General features: G+C 39.7%; 2 protein-coding genes across 4 annotated transcripts in view; one reads left to right on the plus strand and one right to left on the minus strand.

The window, feature by feature from the left end:
• The first annotated feature begins 1,323 nt into the window (after positions 1 to 1,323).
• On the plus strand, positions 1,324 to 18,220 carry LOC134357626 (probable gluconokinase). Its single transcript, XM_063069246.1, has 5 exons — positions 1,324 to 1,427; positions 5,743 to 5,773; positions 11,061 to 11,147; positions 16,643 to 16,686; positions 17,419 to 18,220. The coding sequence occupies exons 1-5, from the start codon at positions 1,324 to 1,326 to the stop codon at positions 17,780 to 17,782; spliced, it is 630 nt and encodes a 209-aa protein (XP_062925316.1). The 3' UTR covers positions 17,783 to 18,220.
• A 133-nt stretch (positions 18,221 to 18,353) lies between these two features.
• LOC134357348 (ubiquilin-1-like) overlaps positions 18,354 to 23,851 on the minus strand; it is a 46,425-nt gene continuing 40,927 nt past the window's right edge. For all 3 annotated transcript variants that reach the window (XM_063068803.1, XM_063068802.1, XM_063068801.1), the window contains exons 9-11: positions 22,737 to 22,852; positions 21,829 to 21,967; positions 18,354 to 19,385 (exon numbers count right to left, since the gene is read on the minus strand). In XM_063068803.1, coding sequence (XP_062924873.1) covers positions 19,227 to 19,385; positions 21,829 to 21,967; positions 22,737 to 22,852 — 414 coding nt within the window. In that variant the 3' untranslated portion in view covers positions 18,354 to 19,226. The remainder of the gene's footprint in view (positions 19,386 to 21,828; positions 21,968 to 22,736; positions 22,853 to 23,851) is intronic.

Here is a 23,851-nt window from a genome sequence, read left to right on the forward strand (position 1 = left end):
TGCCCTGTCTCATTCCCTAATCACAGATCATTGGGATGTCTATGTACTGATTAAGAAAACTTTCCTAAACACCCTTAACAAACTCTATCCCATCTAGTCATTTCACAGTATGGGATTCCCAGTCTATATATGGAAATGTTTCTTACAACAGTCTGCAATCTCTTTACAAATTTGTTTCTCTAAATCCCACGGATTATAAATATCCCCATTAACGAGGCCATACCCCTTTTATTCCTCAATTCCACTCATAAAGCTTCACTAGAGGAACTAGTGTGTCCTGAACGAGCAGTGCCATGACATTTTCCATGACTAGTAACACCGCCACCCCGCCGTCTTTAATTCCCCCCGCTCTGTCGCGTCTAATACAATGGAACCCCGGAATACTGAGCAGCCAGTCCTGTCCCTCCTGCAACCAAGTCTCACTAATGGCTACAATATCTTTTTTTCCATGCCCTGAGCTCATCTGCCTTTCGTAAAATGCTTCTTGTATTGAAATGTACGCAGATCAGAACATTAGTCACACCCTGCTCAACCTTTTCATTTCCGTCTCCACAACCTGTTCTGGCTGTCTGGTTCCCATTTCCCTGCAACCCCAGTTTAGACCCCACTGTGCAGCATTAACAAACCTTCCCGCTAGGATATTCGTCCTTCTCCAATTCAGGTGCAGTCCATTTCCTCTGTACAGGTTCCACCTTTCCTGCAAGAGAGCCCCATGATCCAAAAATCTGACGCCTCCCTCCTACTCAAACTCAAGGTCATCTTCAAAAGTCAATGTCTGAAAAAGGCGGCATCCATCATTAAGGACCCCCATCTCCCAGGGCCTGCCCTCTTCTCATTTCTACCATCAAGGACAAGGTACGGGAGCCTGAAGACACACACTCTCAACATTTCAGGATCAGTTTCTTCCTCTCCAGCATCAGATTTCTGAATGGACAATGTACCCATGCACACGACCTCACTATATTATTTTTGCTCACTTCTCGACCTGCTTACTCAATTTATTTTATATGCAGTGCATATATATTATGTAATTTATAGATTTTATTACGTATCGCAATGTACTGCTGCCGCAAAACAACAACTATCACGACATAGGCTAGCTTAGATTAAACCTGATTCAGATATTCCCTCCACCAAAAACTTTCCACAGTCCCTTCTACTTTCCTCCGAAACCTCCTATCATCTTTTCTAAAGGGCTGTGAGTCCTCCGTTGATGCAGATCTCGGTGATTCTGCCGGGAATGAATGGTCTCGGCTGCTACCGGGGGAGAATTACAGTTTTAACTTGCGATGTCATCAGGTTTCCCTCCGAGTTGACGTGCCGATGACGTTCCTCAGGGGGCGGGCCACCCGGCGCGCTCAAGTCTCGCGAGATCTCGAGGTGCCGGCGATGATCCTGGTGCTCATGGGCGTGAGCGGCTGCGGGAAGTGAGTGAGACCGGGATGGAGGAGGGAGGGAGCGGGAACGGGCAGGCCGGCCGGCCGGGATTGGGGTTCGCCAGAATCAGCGTAGGAAAAGGCCCGTCAGCGAACGGCATCATACCCATCTACACCAGCCCTACTGGCCTGCATTCACTCCTGATCCCTCTGCGTCCTGTTTATTCAAAAGTGCCTCTTAAATATCCCTGACAGCCCATTTCAGCTTCACACAAACTTAACTTTCAATTCCCGCTCACTCTCTGGTTTCAGACATCCCTACCATGGGAGAACAGACAGTCGCTGTGTATCATAATTGTGTGACCGCATCACTTTAATCAGTAGTAGTTGAACTCCGTTTATTTGTGCCAGCAGTTATGAATCCGGTGTGCATTTGCGTAAGGAGCCTTTGATTTGGTCTTTTTGCATTCTCTTTGCTCCTGATCGGAAGTATACGTTTACATTCGCGTGCACTGACTGTCCTTTCCTGCCAGATTCTGGTTATTATTACCTATTTTGCTGTCCTATCACCTGTTTGCAGTACACACTTCTGCTCTGACAAAAATGGCCCTCGTGGCGAAAAGCTTTGTCTACCTCTGATCTAAAAGTAGAGGTTATTTGTTACAGCATTTATGGAAGGAATTCTGTATTTGGTTTAACTTACTTGTGACCAACTTTTTAAAAAAACAAGATTTTTAATAATGACCTGCATTGATTAAAAATCCGGTCCCATTGGTTATTAAATAGTATTCTGTGTTAGCAGTGTATTAAAAATATTAATATCTATTGGAAATAAGTACACAGCGTGAAAGTTGAAATCACAAATTATTATCAATTTATTACTATATAATTGATCAAATTGAGTTGGATTCATATTACTGTCTGCACTGGTCCCATACTTAACCCTCTGGCAGGTTCAGAAGGCCAATCAAGCTGGCCAGCTGGACCCAGGAGGTAGCCAATTTATACCTCAATGGCAAGTAGACAACAGTGACTGAACACTGAGCTAAGTTTAACAGGTGCAGCCTCATCCACCAAAACTATCCAGGCTCTTCATAAAAAAATAAATATTGCTAATGTTAAAAATGTTCAAAATCTATTAGCATTGCCTTGAATAATTAAGTAAAATATTTTAAACATATTCAAACACATTAAAAATAAATAACTTGCCCCTTTTATCCTGGCCTTGGAGGCCTACAATTACTGTTCAAATGAATGGCAACCTCCAGTCTTGTACAAGGTTTGGTAATAGAAGATGTGGGAGCTGGGGGTTAAGTTTACCATGAGGAGTCCAGTGACATCAATCACATTCGAGGGCCTGGGTGGAAGCTGTTTCACATAAGTATGGTACTTGCCCAAGAGTGCTAAACACAGATTCCCCTTAGAATCATCAACCACAGTTTGCGCGGTTTAGCCAAATATATATTTCAAGCAAAGAGTTACAGACATTCTTAACCTGATGGACCTTATCATTATCTCTTGCATTTCCTCAAAAAACCAAAAATACAAGGCATAATCATCAAATCTGTCAGCATTTAAGGAAGGAAAAACAGCATTAACATTTCAGGCCAGTGATCTTCCATCATAATGGGTGTGATAAAAAATAATCCATATAAAACTCTGTATTTGTCTTCACGAATGCTGCCTGATCTGCTGACTGTCTCTAGGAATTGCATTTCACAAGAGTTGTAATGCCAAAGTCAGCTTTGTTTTGCAAAACCATTAAACAAGATTACTTACACTTTACTGGCTGGATTTGTCTGTATCATTGGGTATGAAAGCATGATGATGTCCGTCTGGCAACACCTGGTGAACTGAGTAAAACACAGCTCGGTACAGTGTATAGGTAATATGTTCTACCAACTGTTCTAAATTTTAAAAAATGTTTTCAACAATAACTGTTGTGACAGGCTCTTGAATGGAGATTTGAATGAGCCATTGGAACATTTTGTAGTAAAACAAGATATCAACTGCAGATGTACCATTCGTTCCATTCACAGCCAAGTTTTTCTGGAATTCTCCACACTCTGAATGAACAGAAAATGCTGAAAGTATTGTACAGATCTCCTATAGAAAGAGAAACAAAATCAACATTTCAGATTGATAATTCCTCAACTGAACTGGAAAAATGATAGAACAAGCATATTCTAAATTCCAGGCCAGCAGGAATGGTGGGGAGAACAAAGGGGATATCTGAGACAAAGTACAGAACAAGCACCTCAGAAGATTTGTGAAGATTTGTTAATCACTGCTGACCCCTCTGGACCAAGTATAAATGGAGGGATATGAATTGAGGGCAGAGAAACAACTGAAATGTGAAATATGCCGGTTGCTGGATATCTGCAATAAAAGGAAATACCAGGAATAATCAGCAGATTGGGGGTATCTTGAAAAGAAAGCTGTTTCAGGTGCAGGATTTTGCACCAGTTGTGATATAGACAGGAAAGGCTAGTTATCAAAAATTGTTGTATTTATTATTGACTCCTTAAGATGACCACACCTTTAAAATAAAGGTGAATGGTTTCCCTTGAGTTTTCACGGGGCTTTGTTTGGAATGCTGTGGGAGGCCAGAGACATGGTAGGAGTGGAATGAAAAGTTAAAATGATGGGGAACTTGAAGATAATGATAATAAATAAGTAAATCAATTACAGTAAACGTATATAGAATAGATTAAAAATTGTGCAAAAAACAAATCATCTATATTAAAAAAGTGAGGCAGTGTTCAAGGATTCAATATCCATTTAGGAATCGGATGGCGGAGGGGATGAAGCTGTTCCTGAATCGCTGAGTGTGTGCCTTCAGGTTCTGTACCTCCTACCTGATGGTAACAGTGAGAAAAGGGCATGCGCTGAGGGCTGGAGGTCCTTAATAATGAATGCTGCCTTTCTGAGACACCGCTCCTTGAAGATTGCCTGGGTACGTTGTAGGCTAGCACCCAAGGTGGAACCGACTAGATTTACAACCCTCTGCAGCTTCTTTCTGTCCTGTGCAGTAGCCCCCTCATACCAGACAGTGATGCAACCTGTCAGAATGCTGTCCACGGTACATGTGACCAAGATGTAATAAAAATTCACTTAATTTGGCTTGGATTTATGAAATGGACCAACAAAGAGTTGTAATTTAATAAATTATATTTTGCAAAAATTTTAGCAAACTTGATTGTCATGGCTTTGTTTATTTTGAAAGGTTTGAAATAGTCTTTAGCTTGCAGGATTAAAATGGCACTAATATTCCCATGACAGGGTTGCAGTATTGAAACAACAACGAACGCTGTGGTAATCTGTATTTCTAAGTTGCGTTCTAAATTTGTGTCTCAGACTTTGTACACAGGTATTATTGGCATGTTAAAATCAGTTTACAGAATTGACTAACAAACTTTTTGCTAAATTATTCTGAAAGTTATGCTTATTGTCATATCTAATAAAGATATTAACTTTAATTCAGTTGGATTCATTGTTTTACACTGGGAGTAGAGGATTCTTGTTCGGTTCGCTTGAGCTTGACATAATAGAATATGCTTTTCATGGGAAATGTGGTGGCTTAAATCAAACAAACTCAAATAAACTTAAACACAAATACAGTAAATCAAATACATCAAACTATTTATAACAATTAGGAAGGAAACAGCAAATGCCAAAAAATGAAACAAATCTATAAATTCATATTTTTGAAACTGTAGAGATGTCGTAATGCCAAATAAGTGAATGACCTGTTTCCTAATAGGCCAAATACTTGGAGGAAAAGTTAACAATATTCCAACTTTTTTCTCCAGTCTCTCACATTTTTCACAGGGTATACATTTTACAGGATAATGGAATAATGCAGAGTATTTAACCGCAGGTGCAGAGAAAGAACCCAACCTCATTTAGAACAAAACAAAGGCATTGTTTAAATTAGTTCATTTTCTTATTGGAACAAAGATGTCTTTTTCCAAAGCACTTATCTCAGTTTGTTTGTCTATTCTTTGTGAGAAAAATCCAAACCTTTAGATATTTAACACATGGATAGTAGGGATATGGAGAGCCATGGTCCTAGTGCAGGTGGATGGGAGTAGGCGGTTTAAAAGGTTTCAGCATGGACTAGATGGGCCAAAAGGCCTGTTTCTGCTCTACATCTCTATGACTCCATTGTAGGACAATTTGTTAACTTGCTACAATACATTGTGGTTTTAATATATAATGCCACACTAAAGGAAATTTGTAATTTTTGGAATTCCACATTTTATAACATACTTTTGTTTATTATTAACAGAAGTATTGAGTAAGAATTTATGCACCAACATATTTTTGATATTAGGTTTATTTAAATTTATCCTTTTTCTTCTAGGACCACAGTGTCTTCATCTCTTGCTGAAAAAGTATGTATCAATTCTGAGAACTATTGGAAAAACATTAACTTCTGTTTAATTTCATTGACTTCTGATTTTTCTTCTTCAATGGACAAGTCTATTAAATTTTAACCCACTGATGATGACATGCACAAAGCGAACATGAAGAGTTTTTCAAAATTGAGAGATTAGGTCAAGGTTAGAATATTATTTTGTGGGAAATGTGAAGGCTTTAAAGACTGGGGCAATAGCAGAACAAATAATACTGTTGCCATCTCTGAGTTCGGTCCTGACCTTGGGTTCACTCTGTAGAGTTCGCATGTTCTTCTGTGGCGTTCCCCTGGGTGCTATGTCTTCTTACCACATCACAAAAACTTCCTGGTAGGTCAGATTACTCCAGGTATAGTTAGGTGTCTGTAGAGTAAGATGAGTACTTGATTGTCACAGGAGATTAAATGAATTACAGGAATGTAAATGGGGAAATGGGAGTGATGGGTTTTCTGAGGGACAGCTTAGAATCACTGGGCTGAAAGGCCCTTTTTGTAAGAACATTATAATATAGGAAAAGTAAGATTTAAGCCATAGAAAAGCAGCATCCATCATCAAAGATCCTCACCACATGGGCTATGCCCTTTTCTCGCTGCTGCCATCAGGTAGAAGGTACAGCAGCTTCAGGACTCGCACACCAGGTTCAAGAGCAGTTACTACCCCTCAACCATCAGGCTCTTGAGCAAAAGGGGATAACAACACTCATTGAAGAACTCTTGTTATTTCATGCTCATTATTTACTGCCACTTATTTCTATCTGCATTTGCACAGTTTGTTTACAGTTTACAGTTACTGTTCTATAGATTTGCCAGGCATGCCTGCGAGTAAGAATCTCAGGGTTGTATGTGGTGACATAGATGTACTCTGATAATAACTTCGATCTTTTTGAATTGGATGACATGAAGCTTGGCTTTTCGATGTTTGGAAATTGTTCCAAGCAGAGCACAGAGATTTTGATTAACTCTGCAATCTCAATTTGGGGGATGAGAAGTGGTCTGTGATCTAGTGACACAGCTTTCACAAAGCTTTTACTCAGATACATTTATGTAGCAGGGTATGCCACAATGCCAGAGTTGGCTCTAAAATATAACTACGTATTTTTTATAGTTTAGATGGTATTCTTGAAGCACAGACTTGCTGTTTTTCCCCAACAATAGTCAGATTTCCTGTCTCTCTCTGTGACCATGGGAGAGGGGGAGGGTTTGCTGACTGTTTGGGTCTGCAAAATTAACTACAGACTCAGTCTAGGGTATGAGGGCTGGGCGAAAAATGGTCCGGTGGGTCAGGTGCTTTGAAGTATTCAGTTTCCCACAACCGGACTTGCTGTTCATGGAGCTTTACGGGTATAGATATTGTGGGATTACAGCAAGTATACATTGCCTATAAAAAGTATTCATCCCCCCCATTGGATATTTTCATGTTTTATTGTTTTACAACATTGAATCACAGTGGATTTAATTTGGCTTTTTTAACACTGATCAACAGAAAAAGACTCTTTCGTGTCAACTTGAAAACAGGTCTCTTCAAAGTGATCTAAATTAATTAATAAAATACAAAATAATTGATTGAGAAGTATTCCGTCCCTTCAGGTCAGTATTTAGTGGATGCACCTTTGGTCACAATTACAATAGAAGCAGCAATTTTGTCAGATTGCATGGGGATTGTGAGTGAACAGCCCTTTCATAGTCATAGTCATACTTTATTGATCCAGGGGGAAATTGGTTTTCGTTACAGTTGCACCATAAATAATAAATAGTAATAGAACCATAACTAGTTAAATAGTAATATGTAATTTATGCCAGTAAATTATGAAATAAGTCCAGGACCAGCCTATTGGCTCAGGGTGTCTGATCCTCCAAGGGAGGAGTTGTAAAGTTTGATGGCCACAGGCAGGAATGACTTCCTATGACGCTCTGTGCTGCGTCTCGGTGGAATGAGTCTCTGGCTGAATGTACTCCTGTGCCCACCCAGTACATTATTAGTGGATGGGAGACATTGTCCAAGATGGCATGCAACTTGGACAGCATCCTCTTTTCAGACACCACTGTTAGAGAGTCCAGTTCCATCTCCACAACATCACAGGCCTTAGGAAAGAGTTTGTTGATTCTGTTGGTGTCTGCTACCCTCAGCCTGCTGCCCCAGCACACAACAGCAAACATGATAGCACTGGCCACCACAGACTCGTAGAACATCCTCAGCATCATCCGGCAGATGTTAAAGGACCTCAGTCTCCTCAGGAAATAGAGACGGCTCTGACCCTTCTTGTAGACAACCTCAGTGTTCTTTGATCAGTCCAGTTTATTGTCAATTCGTATCCCCAGGTATTTGTAATCCTCCATCATGTCCACACTGACCCCCTGGATGGAAACAGGGGTCACCGGTACCTTAGCTCTCCTCAGGTCTACCACCAGCTCCTTAGTCTTTTTCACATTAAGCTGCAGATAATTCTGCTTTTCAAGTCCAGCCACAAATTCTCAGTCTGGACTCTGACTTGGCCACTCCAGAACATTAACTTTGTTGTTTTTAAGCCATTCCTGTGAAGCTTTTGCTTAATGCCTGGTGTAATTTTCCTGCTGGAAAACAAATCTTCTCCCAAGTCACAGTTCTCTTCCAGACTGCATTAGGTTTTTCTCTAGGGTTTCCCTGTATTTTGCTGCATTCATTTTACCTTCTACCTTCACAAGTCTTCTAGAGTCTGCTGCAGTGAAGCATCCCCACAGCATGATGCAGCCACCACCATGTTTCACGGTAGGGATGGTCTGCTTTTGATTATGTGCAGTGTTTGGCTTAGGCCAAACAGCCCAATTTTCGTTTCATCAGACCATAGAACTTTCTTCCAGCTGACTGCAGAGTCTCCCACTTGCCTTATGGCAAACCCTAGACGAGATTTCATGTTTTTTTTTCCCAACCGTGGGTTTCTCTTTGACACTCTCCAATAAAACTGACTGGTGAAGCACCTGGGCAACAGTTGTATGCGCAGTCTCTCCCATCTCAGGCACTGAAGCTTGTAATTCCTCCAGAGTTATCATAGGTCTCTTGGTCGCCTCCCTCATTAGTCCCCTTCTTGCAAGGTCACTTAGTTTTTGAGGAAGGCAGATTTACAGATGTGCTATATTATTTTCATTTCTTGATAATTGACTTAATTGTACTCCAAGGGATATTCAGTGACTTGGAAATTGTCTTGTATCCATCTCCTGACTTGTCCTTTTCAACAACCTTTTCACAGAGTTGCTTGGAATGTTCTTTTGTCTTCATGGTGTGGTGTAGTTTTTGCCAGGATTCTGACTCACCAGCAGTTAGACCTTCCAGATACAGGTGTATTTTTACTATAATCAATTGAAACACCTTGACTGCACATGGTGATCTCCATTTAAATAATTATGTGACTTCTAAAACCAATTGGCTGCACTAGTGATGATTTGGTGTGTCATATTAAAGGGGGTGAATACTTCTGCAATCAATTATTTTGTGTTTTATATTTGTAATTAATAGAGATTTTGTAGAGATCTGTTTTCACTTTAACACAAAAGTGTCTTTTTCTGTTGATCAGTGCCAAAAAAGCCAAATTAAACCCAGTGTGATTCAGTGTAGTAAAACAATAAAACATGAAAACTTACAGGGGGGCAGCAGGGTGAATAATTTTTATAGGCACTGTAGTTTCAACTATTTAGTGCAATGTAGTCAGAGTCAGCTCCTGCATTTTGTGTAGCAGTAGAATCCAAAGTTACTGTTGTTCTTCAGCATTTACACTGGATAGACTAAGGATGAGTGTTAATTGATGGACAATTTTTGGATTATTTTAGTTTGCTTAATTGTTTTCAATTGTGTAGCCCCCCGGCCAGCCACAGGGTCGCTCGGCTCACTGTCGTCTAGGGAAACAGCCCTCGGCCCTGCCAAACTGGGTAATCAGTTTGTGTGGATGCTGTGTGAGGTACCCCACTCCGCCCAAATAACAGAAATACACCAGATAGGATTAAATAATTTACAGTTTATAGATATTACTGGAACTATATAATTAATAGAGAATAAAATATAAAAGGAAAGTAAAAGGTGCCACACTTATCAAAGTTCAATCTCTTCGTGCACAAACAGTTGGAGCTCAGGACCCTTCTTCTTCACTCTGCAACCCCTTGGACCACCAACAATGGTGGTCGACCAGACGCTCCACACGAGTCCGTCTCCGTCTCCTCTCCTCGCCGAACGCCCCGCTCGGGGTCTAACCCCGTTAGCGGACTCACAGCACCTGGTCCATCCTCTGTCTCTCTCTCTCTCTCTCTCTCTCCCGCCTTCTCCCCCCCAAACCTCGCGCATACAATATCTTACAGACACCCCAAAAGCGTAACAACTATCCCAATTGGTTTGTAACATCTTCTTATCAGTAACGTGATCCAAACAAACTGCTAGCGGGAGGACTTTCTCAGCAGTTAACATAACAAAGAAGCCCTTTCAATTATAACATAACAAAGAAGCCATTTTAATTAGACTACGCAGTGACATAAAAAAAACAACCCACCCTTACACTTGTTTATACATTCTATTTTTGTATAATGTCATACTGACAAGACATTCAAAAAGCCTTTAAAATCGGCATTCAGAACATTCATGACCATTGAAAGTCCTTGGAAAATAGATGTAATTAGGCTGAAATTGTAAAAGTGTAACAATGATTTTGGGTTGGAAGAGATTGCAAAGATGAAGTGGGAGCATGTGGTGGTTTAGATTCACGAATTCATGAAGCCATACTGCATGGGAATAGGCCATGTGGCCTAACTCATCCATGCCAGCCCAGACGATTATCTGCACTCATCTTATTTGCCTGCCTCTGATCCACATGCTTCTAAACTTCCCCTATCCAAAGTAAACATTGTATTTGTTCCTGCTTTTACTACCTTTCTGGCAGCTCATATACAAATATCCACAACTTTCAGTGTGGAAGAACATATCTCTCAGTTCTCCTTTAAGTGGAAAGGAAATGGTAATGTCAATGGAAAGAACTTTTGAAATGCATTCATTAGCGGGGAAAAGAGATGGGAGAACAGTAGATGATGGCATGAAAAGACAGATATGCTAAGTAAATGGGACAAGGAATAGTAGATGGTAAAATTTAGTTAAAAGAGGGTTAGAAAAAAAAATGAACAGAGAAGACGACAGGAGATGACAACGGCAAAGAAGTTTCAGTTGTGATGGGGTGAAGTAAGTTTATCAATACATGATCCTCAAGATTTAAAAAGATGTGCAACCTGAAAATATATTTAATAAATTTTAATAGCTGGGCTGGAAATTCTATGATGCTGATGACTACCATTCTGAAGAAAATAAAGAAAAAATGGCTAAAGGAATACCACTAAATGATGAGGTAATACTTTTTAAAATTATGCTTACCCATCTTTTTTGTCTGAAATGCTTTCAATAAATGTAATAAATTTTCTATCCTGACAAAATGAGAAAAGTATTTAACACAGAAAGATAAAATCTGCACTTTTTTCTCTTTTAAAAAGCCATTTACACGTAGCTGTCCTGTCTAATGTTACTGTCCAATGTTCCTTCTTTCTAGCTATACAAGGTGGTTTAAGATGCCTTAACAGCTGTATAATTAAGTAAATTTGGCTATGTAACTCACCCATCAGCAAATCCAGTTCCTAAAGTTCAGTTGAATCCGGAGATCCAGAATTTTGAGTGATCAATGAAGAAGAATTAGCAATACATTTCCAAACCAGGATGGTGTGTGACATGTAAATGGTTCTGCTGCATATTGGAGTTAAAAGTTGTGGTTTTGGGAGATGCTGTGGTGATGCCCAGCACCTGAGAAGGAAACTAGATTATCACCACCACCAGTTAGTTGTTTAATTGTTTAATACTGATGTGCTTCACAAAGAGCTGATCTGTTGATTGTGGGATTGCTGTTTATCGTGTATGTACAGACAGCCTCCACATCCAGGCGTTACAAAGAGTGCATTCCAGCAAAATGTATTGCAGTATTCCATTACAGGAAGCTGCATCATCTGTGCCTGTGTCAAAAAGCATGAGCTGAATATAAACATAACCTTTGTGTTTATTGTTTTCCCCCATAAATTCCATGAGACCAAATTTTGGGCTACGTAGACACCTAGACATTTTTAATCTCTCCCTCTCCCAGTGTAGACTGCCCTCTTGCTTCAAAACATCCACCATTGGTCCTGTACCCAAAAAAGACCAAGGTAACATACCTGAGCAACAGGTATCCTATCACACTCACCTCAATAATAAGCAAATGCTTTGAGAGGGTGGCCAAGGACTACATCTACAGCTTGCTACCACCCAAACTGGACCCCCTACAATTCGCCGACCTACACAACTGATTGATAGATGACACAATAGCCACAGCTCTACATACCATCCTTACACATCTGGAGGAGAAGGACGTTTATGTGAGAATTCTGTTCTTGGACTACAGTTCAGCATTCAACACCATCATTCCATTCAGGCTGAACAAGAGGGTCAGAGAACTTGGCCTTGACCCTGCCTTGTGCAGCTGGTCCTGGACTTCCTGTCAGATCACCGACATGTGGTAAGAGTGGGCTCCCTCATGTCCAACCCTCTGACTCTCAACCCAGGAGCCCCTCAGAGCTGTGTACTGAGTCCCCTCCTTTACTCTCTGTATACCCATAACTGCGTCGCCACCCACAGCTCTAATCTGCTGATTAAATTTGCTGCCGACACTACATTGATTGGCCTAATCTCAAACAATAACAAGGTGGCCTACAGGGAAGAAGTCATCTCTCTGACACAGTGGTGTCGAGAAAACAACCCCTCCCTCAATGTCGCAAAAACAAAGGAGATGGTTGTGGATTACAGGAGGAATGGAGATGGGCAACCCCTAATGACATCAATGGATCTGGATTGAGAAGGTGAACATCTCTTAAGTTCCTTGGCATCCACATCACCGAGGACCTCACGTGGTCTGTACACACCAGCTGCATGGTGAAAAGGCAAAACAGCACTTCTTTCACCTCAAATGGTTGAGGAAGCTTGGTATGGGCCCCTAGATACTAAGAACTTTCTACAGGGACAAAACTTAGAGCATCTTGACTGCCTGTATCACTGCCTGGTATGGGAACTGTACCTCCCTTAATCACAGGATTCTGCAGAGAGTGTTGTGGACAGCCCAGCATATTTGTAATTGTGAACTTCCCATGATTCAGGACATTTACAAAGACAGGTGTGAAAAAAGGGCCCAAAGGATCACTGGGGACCCAAGTCACCCCAACCATAATCTATTCCAGCTGCTACCATCTGGGAAGCGATACTGCAGCATAAAAGCTAGGACCAATCGGCTCTGGGACAGCTTCTTCCACCAGGCCATCAGACTGATTAACTCATGCTGATTTGAGTGTATTTCTGTGTTACATTGACTGTTCTATTTATCATAAATTATCATAAATTACTATGATTGCACATTGCTCATGTCGACAGAGACGTAACGTGAAGATTTTTACTCCTCATGTATGTGAAGAATGTAAGAAATGAAGTCAAGTCAATCCAATTCAGTTGACTGCAAATGCTGGAAATCTGTATCAACTCACACAAAATGCTGGAGGAGCTCAGCAAGTCGAGCAGAATGCATGGAGGGAAATGAACAGTCAAAGTCTGGGGCCAAGCTCTTCATTAGGACCATTGTATCAATTTTATTTTGGTAGTGATTTATGAATTCTGTAAGGAAAGATTTCAATTACCTGCATAGTCATAACCTGGGGTCTGCTGTAGTCCTGTTTTGCAGTTTGTCAAGTTGGCACTTCATTTATAGGTGTGAGGCTAGGACTTTCACGGTGAAAAGTAGGACACTGGAAACTGTTGTAGAAGGACCTCGAAGCATACATACAAAGTTCCCTGAAGATGGCACTGCAGATAGTCGGTGTTGGAAAAGGCTTTTGGCTTGCTGGCTTTCTTCAGTCAGGGCGTAGAAGTTGCAGTGTTATATTGCAGTTGTACAAGGTATTGGGGAAGATGCGTTTGGAATAGTGTTCAGTTTCGTAGTCACCCTGCCATAGAAGAGATGTCATTAAACTGCAGAGGAGATTGTATTTGTTAGAGGCACCATTTTCACTCAGAGGGTGTTCAGTATATAGAATGTGCTGCCAAAAAAGTGGTTGAGGTAGGTATATTAATAATATTTAGCAAACACTTGAGTGGGTACATGGATAAGCTGGGCCATATGTGGGTAAATGGAATTAGCATACATGAGAATCTTGGTTGGCATGGACCATGTGGGCTAAAGAGCCTGTTTCTATGCAGTACGATTCTATACCTGGTGTGTCGCTACTTGTACGTCATCCTAACTCTGCACTCAACCAGAATCGATACCCTGGCTTGGCAGTGCTCATGTAGTGGGAGGAGCAGCAGTATTCAATCCTGCCATTGAATACATTATTTCAGATACTACACATGTTCTGAATCTATTCCAATTAAGCACACTTATGCTGCACAACATCAACGATGCTTCTATATACCTATCATTATTCAGTATTCTCGAGTGTTGCAAGTTTCTGTGGGCATTCCTAAAGCCTTTTTTGGTAGATTGACAGAGCGAATACTATCATTCCTTTGGTCTGGGCTGGATTTAATCAGTGCTTAAGAGTGCAAACTCACAGCATTCCTCAGCCTTGTTATCAGTACATTGTTTTCATGAGCCAAATTCATTAGTGAGCAAGATTGCTCTTCATACTACAACTTATTCATTGCTTTGAACAGATAGTCGTGAGTCAGATTGTATATAGAAATTGCAAGCTGTGTAGTTCTAATGGGTGGTGGCTCCATATGTCACTACTACAGGGTGTGATGGCTCTGCCTTACACGAGTCCTGGCCTCAGCTAGCTCTGGCTGACGGTACACGGTGTGAGCCCCTATCCAGGGTTACAGATCCCCTGCCTTGTGGGTATCTGCGGGAGAAGAGAAGGCTAAGGAGTAAACCCTACACAAATCCGGAGTGGAGCCCCTAAGGCGGTTGGATGATGTATCACGTCACCTCCTGGCAGCTCCTGCAGCCAAGCTGATGCCAAATGTACTGCTTTGCATTCCTTTGGACCACATCTGCGAGGCCGAGAGGGGGATCTTGATGTCTGGGCAGCCCAGGATCTCCATATTCATCGCCCAGGTCTGTGCCCGGGACAGGCGCATCCATTGTCTTAGACAGATGGAGCCATGATGATGTAGTTCTAATGTCAAAACATAATGGCTTTTTTTATAGCTGTTATTCTATCTATAAACTAGATTGATTAATACTCCTGGCCTTCTGTTAATTGTGAAACATTAGGCTAGGAGCAACAGGAAATATGGTCAGTAATCCTGTATGTGGGATGGTAAACTTGGTCTGTTGATGGGTATGGGATAGAGGAAGTGTGGAGGACCAGGAGACGACACTCTCATCCATCAGGCCCACAAGCAGTTCTATAAACCTGCTTCTGAAAAGCAATTACATCTCTCAGTCTGGAGCATAGTCCATGGCTTGAACAACATCAGAAGCAACGTCTGCAGGATGGGTTAAATGTGAGTTGTAGAACTAGTATGATATTTCAATACATGTCCTGCTTCTTGAGAGCAGCCTATTCTACACCCTTCTCCCTATCACCTTCCCTATACTACCTATTAAAACCAGAATGGCTTGGTTTCTAAAAAGTCATTTTCACGTATGCATATTTATCTAGAACCCCTAAATTTTTCAAACATCTCAAAAATTATACGAAAACATTAAATAAGGCTAATCTGTGTATTAGTTGGAGGATGTTATATTAAAGTTTATTTAAAACAGTGGCCAATATACGTTTTTTGGTGGGAGATCTCGCCTAGAATTGCCATTCCGGGAGATCACTCCCAGTATTTCCATATTCCAGTAATTCTAAACATAGTAATATCTTTTGGAAACATATATCTGCTGTAATCCATCTCAAGTTTTTGTCCACTAACACTGCCAAAAATGCTGGGCACTTCCTGCAGTACTGATGTGCATTTCTTAGTTTTTACATATTCTTCTTTCTCTTATCCTTGAATCTCTGCTGAGCTGCAGAGTATTTCCAGCGATTTCTATTTTTTATTGCTTATTGCCTCAAACTGCTTTATAGTCAATGAAGTACTGTCTGAAGAGTATTCCCAGTTGTAATTTAGGAAACGAAACAACAAATCAGAATACTGCCATTTCCCACATAATAAAGAAGGATAATTTAGTTTAGTGATAGACGTACAAGGCCTGGATACCACTGGTAGTTCCATCACCTGCTGATTTGCATCCTCCTCCTGAGGTTGCAGACAAGCCTTTATCTCCTCCAAATACAAGACAGCTCTTTCAAAAAGCTTCATCCTCTGTGTTGCACCAGAGCAGCAGTCTAGATTTAAGAACAGATCTGTCCATCTGAAATAATTCTCCATAATTTAAAACTTCCTTGGATAAGACTAATCAGAAATAACATTTCAAGTTACAATTTTTTTTCTTCTGAAATGTACAAAACATAAACCTCAAAATCAAGTATCAGGATGGGCACAGCACAGAATTAATTAAACAGCTAAACTAGATAAAGACGGCTTTTCAGTTTTGTTTGGTAACTAAGGTAAGCTGTTGAGAGGCACTTGGGCTTTCAAGAACTCAACTGGCTGTTAAAGGATGACAATGAGCGAAGAATCCTCTCAGGTGAGTAAAGGCAAGAATAAATTGACTTGCAAGCTCCATGTACTTTATATTGCATGATTTATATAGTGTGTTGTCTACACCTACAAGCTCAAGATGCTGCTACAAGCAAGGTTTTCATTGTACTTTATGTAATTGTGCACATGACAATAAACTCAACTAAAAGTTTTTCAGCTAAAAGTGTATTTTGTTCACAGGACAGAATACCTTGGCTATGCACTTTGCAAGAAATATTGTTGAGGTAAATTGAAATTAAATGCATCTTAACATTGTATAATATTAAAGATAGCCAAAAATCAGATCAGATACACCCTGAGGGGTAGTTAAAATTCTTATTTTACTATGCCATCACTTCATCCTTTTAGAAAGTAAATACTTGGCAAATGATTGAATGTTTGTAGTTTTCAAAATCTTGTACGTCACTTGCAATTGTTGTATTTCCTTGGATCCACACTCTCCTTATTCTCACCTCATTGTTGGCCTACAGTGAATTTTCTCTATGACTAGCTCTCTTTGGCACTGTTACTGGTTTCTGTTGTATACCTCAATGTACTGTTGTAATGAAATTATCTGCATGACCAGCAGTAAACATTTTCCACTCTGTGATAATAATCCAACTTACCAATTTCTTTGTTTTTTTATTCTGATCAGAATCGTACAAGACTCATTTCCAATATTTGTGTAATTAGTACCTTTTGTATAATCTGTCAGCAGTCATACCTTTGTGGTTCTGATATTGGTGGTAATTACTGGATGAGTTTTTTTTTAATCTATTACATTTTGGTCACAAAATTTCCATAATATTGTTAGCTATATACCTTATTTCTTGGTTTTCAGCCCATATTAAATTGATTCTTTTCCCCCCAAAATGTGAGCAAAACTTCATGCTATTTATTGAATGAACTCCATCAAACTTTGAGGAAAATATGCAAGTTATTTGAAAATATCTCTACTTTTTTTTGTTCAACCACAGAGAATACTTACTTGGTGCAAATGTAATCCTAGCATGTTCTTCCCTGAAGAGAATGTATCGAAGAATTCTAATGGGCGAGCACAGCATAATCAAGAGAAAACTGGAAAACCCTGAAGAGCAGAAATACTCACAATTTGACTTTAACAAGGACATTTTGTTTGTCTATCTTCATGGTTCCATAGAACTGATCATTAAGAGGTTAGAAACCAGAAAAGGACATTTCATGTCAGCTTCTTTGCTGCAGTCTCAATTTGATACCCTGGAACCACCTGAAGACACTGAAAATTTCATTAGTATAAATATTGAGAAAAGCATTCCAGAGATAGTGGCTGAGATTGGAAAGTATCTGGGTATAAATCTTTAAATTTTAACACGGCATCTGAAGGAATGGTTGTAAAATATGTTCCTTAACTGTCTGAATTAGCTACACTACAAAGTTGGCTATTCCTTCAGTGTTTCTGCAGCTGTATCATTTAATATAAATCCCAAAGTTGCTCTCTTTAGTTTTGCAAATTTCTCCAATACAAATATGGAAATTTAGTCAAATTGATGCAAGGATCAGAAATTTAACTACTTTCTGTAAAATGCCTTAATGTTATTTATATAAAACTAAGTGACACTGTTATTTATATAAAACACTCAGTAATCTCTAGCCTTATGTCGGTATGTAATTCAACGCGAATTCCAATTTTCATTTGAACCTCAAATATTAAAACTAGTAAAACTGGGTATTGTCATTCCTGCTGTGCATTAAGAATTCTTTAATTCCATTTGTTGTAAGACCCTAAAAGACCAATGGTAATCCTCTTAACTAATGACATTTTCCATGAACTCAGACACCACTTGTATAATAGCTCCAGGCTTTCTTAACAAAAATGTCTCCATAATGAATTAACCAGTGGTTCTTGTAGGTGTCTTTCAAAATAAGAGAACAATTTATTTTTCATTTGTTTAATGACCTATGTGCATAACTAATTACTACTGATAAAAATTGACAGGTTAAATATTTTGTACAAGGCAATTCAGAGAAATTAGATTAATATCACATGACACTAAAAAGAAACAACATCCCAAATTATAATGCACAAATGCACATACAGTATGCAAGAATTTTACTGGCCAAAGCCTATCTGCTGTAGTCAAAGCACACTGTTTAGAATAAGGTGCTCATTAAAGCTGCACAAAGATTTGATGTCATCCAGGATTAGGAAGCTCAAAACCACTGCAATTGCACTCAACAAGATCACTAGAAAGATTACTGAATATTTTCTGGTGAAATAATATGTAATGCACTACATTTCTAGGCATTATTTGCATTTAAAGCAAAATAAATATTAGATTCAGTGGTAGTCTGTATTTAATCGTTTTGATGTTATTTGCCATAATGCATGCTTCGTTCACAATACACGTCCATCAGACATTGCAGCTTTTGGTCACTTTCTAATGCATCTCTTGCACATCATTTTTTCTATACACATTGCTATCAAGAATTACTGGTTAAACAGCAAGGCTTGATTTCAACAGATTTTCAGGGCAGACCAAAGAAATATATTCACATGAACTGAAATCCTGAACTAGGTTGCTTAAAAATTACAAACTCAAAATTATTATGCATGCAACATCTTCCATCAAATCCTAAGGCTCATGTACTGTACAAATGCCTCTAAATTCACTTATAATAATGCATCAATTATCTCAAGTCTCCAACTACAACCCAATCTTAAAAGTCAAGCTGGAAAGAGTTTAAGATTTAACTGCTGTTATATCAAAAATAAATTACAATTTCTTTGCAAGCTGCAAAAAGATCGCTAAGATGGTTGGGAACCCAGTAGCCTCTCAATGGCAGCATTGACATCTCCACCAGTCGCTATAAGAGCTTGAAGATTGGCTTCACGGTTCAGAAATCCCATTGCACTGAGCTGATCAAGTTGTTGCTGAAACTGAACTTCAGGATTTGGAGTCATAGTCTATTCAACAGTCACATGCAAAAAAAAACAATAGAGAGGCAAAAATTCAACAGGTGTTCTCTGGTAAAATAAAGCTTTTATCTTCAAGTGACCATTATCATGGCAATGAGTGTTAATAGACGGGTTTACATTAGAGAGAATTACAACCGAGGTAATTTGATCCTTAGCCATTAATGGATATGGACATTTTCGATTCATAAGAGAACAAGGCTGTTGCTTACAATACCAGCACTTAATAATGTCCAAATTCAAGCGATATGCTATCAGAAAATTCATGATCTTGACCAATGAAAAATCAGCAATATTTCCAAATCAGAAGAACTTGTGAACAGCAGTACTCCGAAGGCACTCATTGCCCTTGTCCTAATTGGTGGTAAAGGCCACAGAGTATGGAGTTGCTGCCAAACATGCTTTGTCAGCTTGCGTAAGTGCATCATGTGGCTGGCACATACCTCTAGCCAAATTAACTGTTTATGGAACATGAATTGTGTACCAATCAACTGACCTTTAGTATTAAGTTGGAGTGTTATTTGAGTTGCACTCATTCAGGACAGTAAAAAAGCACTCCCAAAAGACCCATTAACAGAGGCATAGAACAGTACAGCACACAATATTTGCCAACCATTTAACCTACACCAAGATTAATGTAACCCTTCCCCACCTACATAGCCCTGCAGTTTTCTTTCATCCTTGTGCCTATCTCTCTTAAGTGACCCTAATGCACGTGCCGCTACCATCATTTCCAACAGTGTTTTCTATGGACCTACCACTGTATAAAGAAACCCGTTTCTGATATCCCCACTGTACTTTCCTCCAATCACCTTAAAAGTATGCCTCCCCTATTAGCCATTGCCACCCTGGGAAAAAGGCACTCGCTGCCTGTCTATTCTATCAAAATAAATACAACAATACAATATGAAATCTATGCCTCATCATCTTACATATCTCTATCATGTTACCTCTCATTCTCCTCCATTCCAAAGACAGAAGTCATAATTCGGTCAACCTTTCTTCATAATCCAGGCAACATCCTGTTAAGATGGCTCTGAACCCGCTTCTAAAGTTTCCCATAATGAGGTGACCAGAACTGAATACAATACTCCAAATGTGGTCTAACCAGAGTTTTGTAGAGCTGCAACATTACCTTGAGGCTTGCTTGCCTCACGACTTTCTGAATGAGCCTACCACAGGGAACTTTTTTTGAATCACCTTAATAAAATCTGTACACCGCAGATCCACCGCTCTACCTTCATCAATTTGTTTTATTTCTTCCTCAAAAAAGTCAATCAGGCTCATGAGGCATGCATTAGGGTTCACAAAACCCTAATCAGATCATGCTTCTCCAAGTGCTTGTAAGTCCTGTCTCTAAGAATTCTTTCCTGTAGTTTGCCCATCACCGATGTAAATCTCACTGGTCTATAATTCCCAGGGTTACCCCTATTATCTTTCTTGAACAAAGAAATAACACTTGCTATCCTCCAATCTTCTGGTGCTGATTCTGGGGCCAGTTAGGTCACAAAGATCATTGCCAACAGTGCAGCAATCTCTTGCTTTGCTTCCCTTAATGACCTAGGATACAGTACTATGCAGAAGTATTGGGTGTGGACGTGTGGGGCCGTGTCACTACCAACATCCTTTGCTCCCACCAGATTTACAAACCGTTCTCCACTCCACATTGACAAATACAGTATTTGTGCAAAGTACTGTATATCTGTGGGGTTTAACTATCCTGACATTTTTCAAACATTCCAACACATCCTCTTTCTTAACCTCGCACATTAACCTGTCCTGTGCTAACCCCACATCAAGGCACCTCTCAATGGTGAATATTGAAGTGAAGTAGTCATTAAGGATCTCCCCTACCTCCTCCGACTCCAGGCACATTTCCTCTTTAATGCCTGATTGGTGCTACTCTAGTTATTGTGCTATTCCTCACGTACATATAGAATGCCTTGGGTTTTCCTCAATCCTCCTCACCAAGGCCTTTTCATGTCCCCTTCTTGCTCTCCTACTTAAGCCAACAGCAGTTTGATGAGCTTGTTTAGTAGGTGGCTGATTTCTCCTTTTGTGCCAACCAGCAGTCTTTGTCTTACTCCAAGAATATCTTTTTACTAAAATAAATGAAGTTTTCTCACCATAGCTACGACCAGCTACGCAATTTGGCCAAGTTGTATATTCATTAGATAGGAATTTAATGTTAAATATTATTATATATTATATAATTAACATTGGAATGTTTAGTGTTTAACTATACATTTTAATTAAATCATTTTAATCGTACTTTAAAATGGTGGGAATTATTTATCTGCAAAACTTACCTTGCTAACAACTAGGTTTTCACAGGGAAGTTAGCTCAGCTGGATTTTATACAACACCACAATGACAATAACCCCTCAGTCTGGTGTCCTTGTTGGATCTGAATAACATACTAAATTCATACTACCTGCGTGTTTGTTCCGGCCAACGCCTGCAACATCTGCTGCACAAAATACTGTTGTCCAGCGTCAGTTCCCCCTGCACCGCCTGTGCTTTCATTGGTACTGGGGGGAGCACTGCCAATTCCTCCGATACCACTGCCATATCTTTAAACAGAAATATGAAAGATTTGAATGTAAAGATTGCTGATGACATGGACAGGAGGACATTTATACTCATCTCACAGTACCAGTTAAATTTCCAACAGTTGAGTTAGAAGCAGTCTGTCTCAAATTTTGTCCCAGCATATTGGTTATATTTTCATTAATCATAATTTTCATGGAAAATAGACACTTAAATTTTCTAAGTTATATATAGAAGAGATTGCTGAAGAAATGATTCCAGTTTAAGTGTAATACCAGCAGTTTAACTCAAGTGATTTGATAAGTTCTAAGCACAAATGCTACAGAGAACTGTCTTGCAAAATCATCAGCTGGATGATATTCAAGTAACCATTAAGAAATTCAGGCTCAAGTTCTCTGAAACAACACAGCAATGGATGAACATTCAGGTCACTTTGAAAAGGAAATGGACAATCATGGCCTCTCAAGAAATAACAACTACTTTCAACAAATGGTGATGGCTTAGTGTTGAGGGAATTGCAGGGAGGAATACAGAACCTAATCCTGTTCCTAATGTTCTTCTATATTAAAGATGGCTAGCTTTCCACCTGATATTGGTAGAAGTGTATCAGAAGGAACTGAATATGAATTTTGAAGAGGTTAGATGGTCAGCAGGCTTCTGTGGAGCATAATCACTGGTATACACTTTCTAAGCCAAATGCTCTACTTCTCTGTTATAGATGGAATGAAATGTCACATATAATTCAGTTCTAATCTACACGGCACAAAACCAGTTTGGGAATCAAACTCTTACCCTGGTAGAAGCCCTGGAGCCTCAGTAGACAAGGTTTGCAGACCCTGCTGAATCTGTAACAAAGCCTGCATAGCTCTTGGATTTGACATAGCAGACAATGTTTCAGGGTTCTGCATCTGCAATGACAAGAAAATGATCCTCATGTTTTATTTACTTATTAGATCATATTCTTCTGGAAACTATAGAACAATAAAATACCTGATATCTATTCTTACTCATAATGTGGAATCAACAGCTGAGCTTCTCTGCACAAGAACCTGGGTTTGCAGTATTCTATCAAAATCCAAGGATAAAACATCGGTCTCCACAAACTGCAACATCCGCCCCACTTTCCTAGCCTCCATTATCCCTACTGTGCCACACTGTAACTACAAAGGGAGAATTGAGGGAAGTTCCCAAAGATGAAATTTGGATCTTAAAGATAAAAATTCATGCCAGAATCAGGAAGTGGAAATGGGCAGAGCTTGAATTTAAAGTTATACCACAGGTCTGGCATAAAGGAAGCTGATGAAATGAATGTGGTTAGAGAATTGCTGAGGAATGGGAAGAACTGGCAGCTCCACAGAAGCTACAGATGTGGTAGAGGTGGAGGCAAAAGAGGAAGAGGAATTGTTTTTTTTTGACTAAGGAGATCATGGCAGTACTTAGAATATTCCTCAGGGATAGTCCAGTGAAGGGAGAACTTAGAAATAAGGGTTGATCACTGATGAGATTGTACAGGAACCAACAGGAATTTGCAGAGCAAATATTTAGGGAGATTACATGAATAACAGAGTTGAAAAGGAGGAAATTTAAGTTCCCTAATAATGACTGGGACCACCATAATACTAAAGGCTTGGATGCCGTGGAATTTAAGCATGTCCAAGAAATCCGCAAGTTAGATTCCTAAACGAGGCAGATATAATTTTGATCCCATTAGACAGGAACTTACAAATGTTGATTGGGAAAGGCTGTTTGCAGGTAAAGAGGTGTTCTTCAAGTGGGAGGCTTTTAAAAATGAGATAAGGGGAATTCAATGGCAACACGTTCCTGTCAGAATGATGGGCAAGGCTGGCAACTTGAGGGAAATTTGGCTAATGAGAGAGATTGAGGCTCTGGTCAGGACAGTCAATGAA

Source organism: Mobula hypostoma, chromosome 16, assembly GCF_963921235.1.
Source record: "Mobula hypostoma chromosome 16, sMobHyp1.1, whole genome shotgun sequence".
NCBI lineage: Eukaryota > Metazoa > Chordata > Chondrichthyes > Myliobatiformes > Myliobatidae > Mobula > Mobula hypostoma.

Coding starts and splice junctions, on each gene's coding strand:
- LOC134357626 (XM_063069246.1), top strand. CDS start 1,324: ATGACGTTCCTCAGGGGGCGGGCCACCCGGCGCGCTCAAGTCTCGCGA. Junction 1,428..5,742: donor GGCGTGAGCGGCTGCGGGAA/GTGAGTGAGACC, acceptor TTTTTCTTCTAG/GACCACAGTGTCTTCATCTC. Junction 11,148..16,642: donor GAATACCACTAAATGATGAG/GTAATACTTTTT, acceptor TTTTGTTCACAG/GACAGAATACCTTGGCTATG.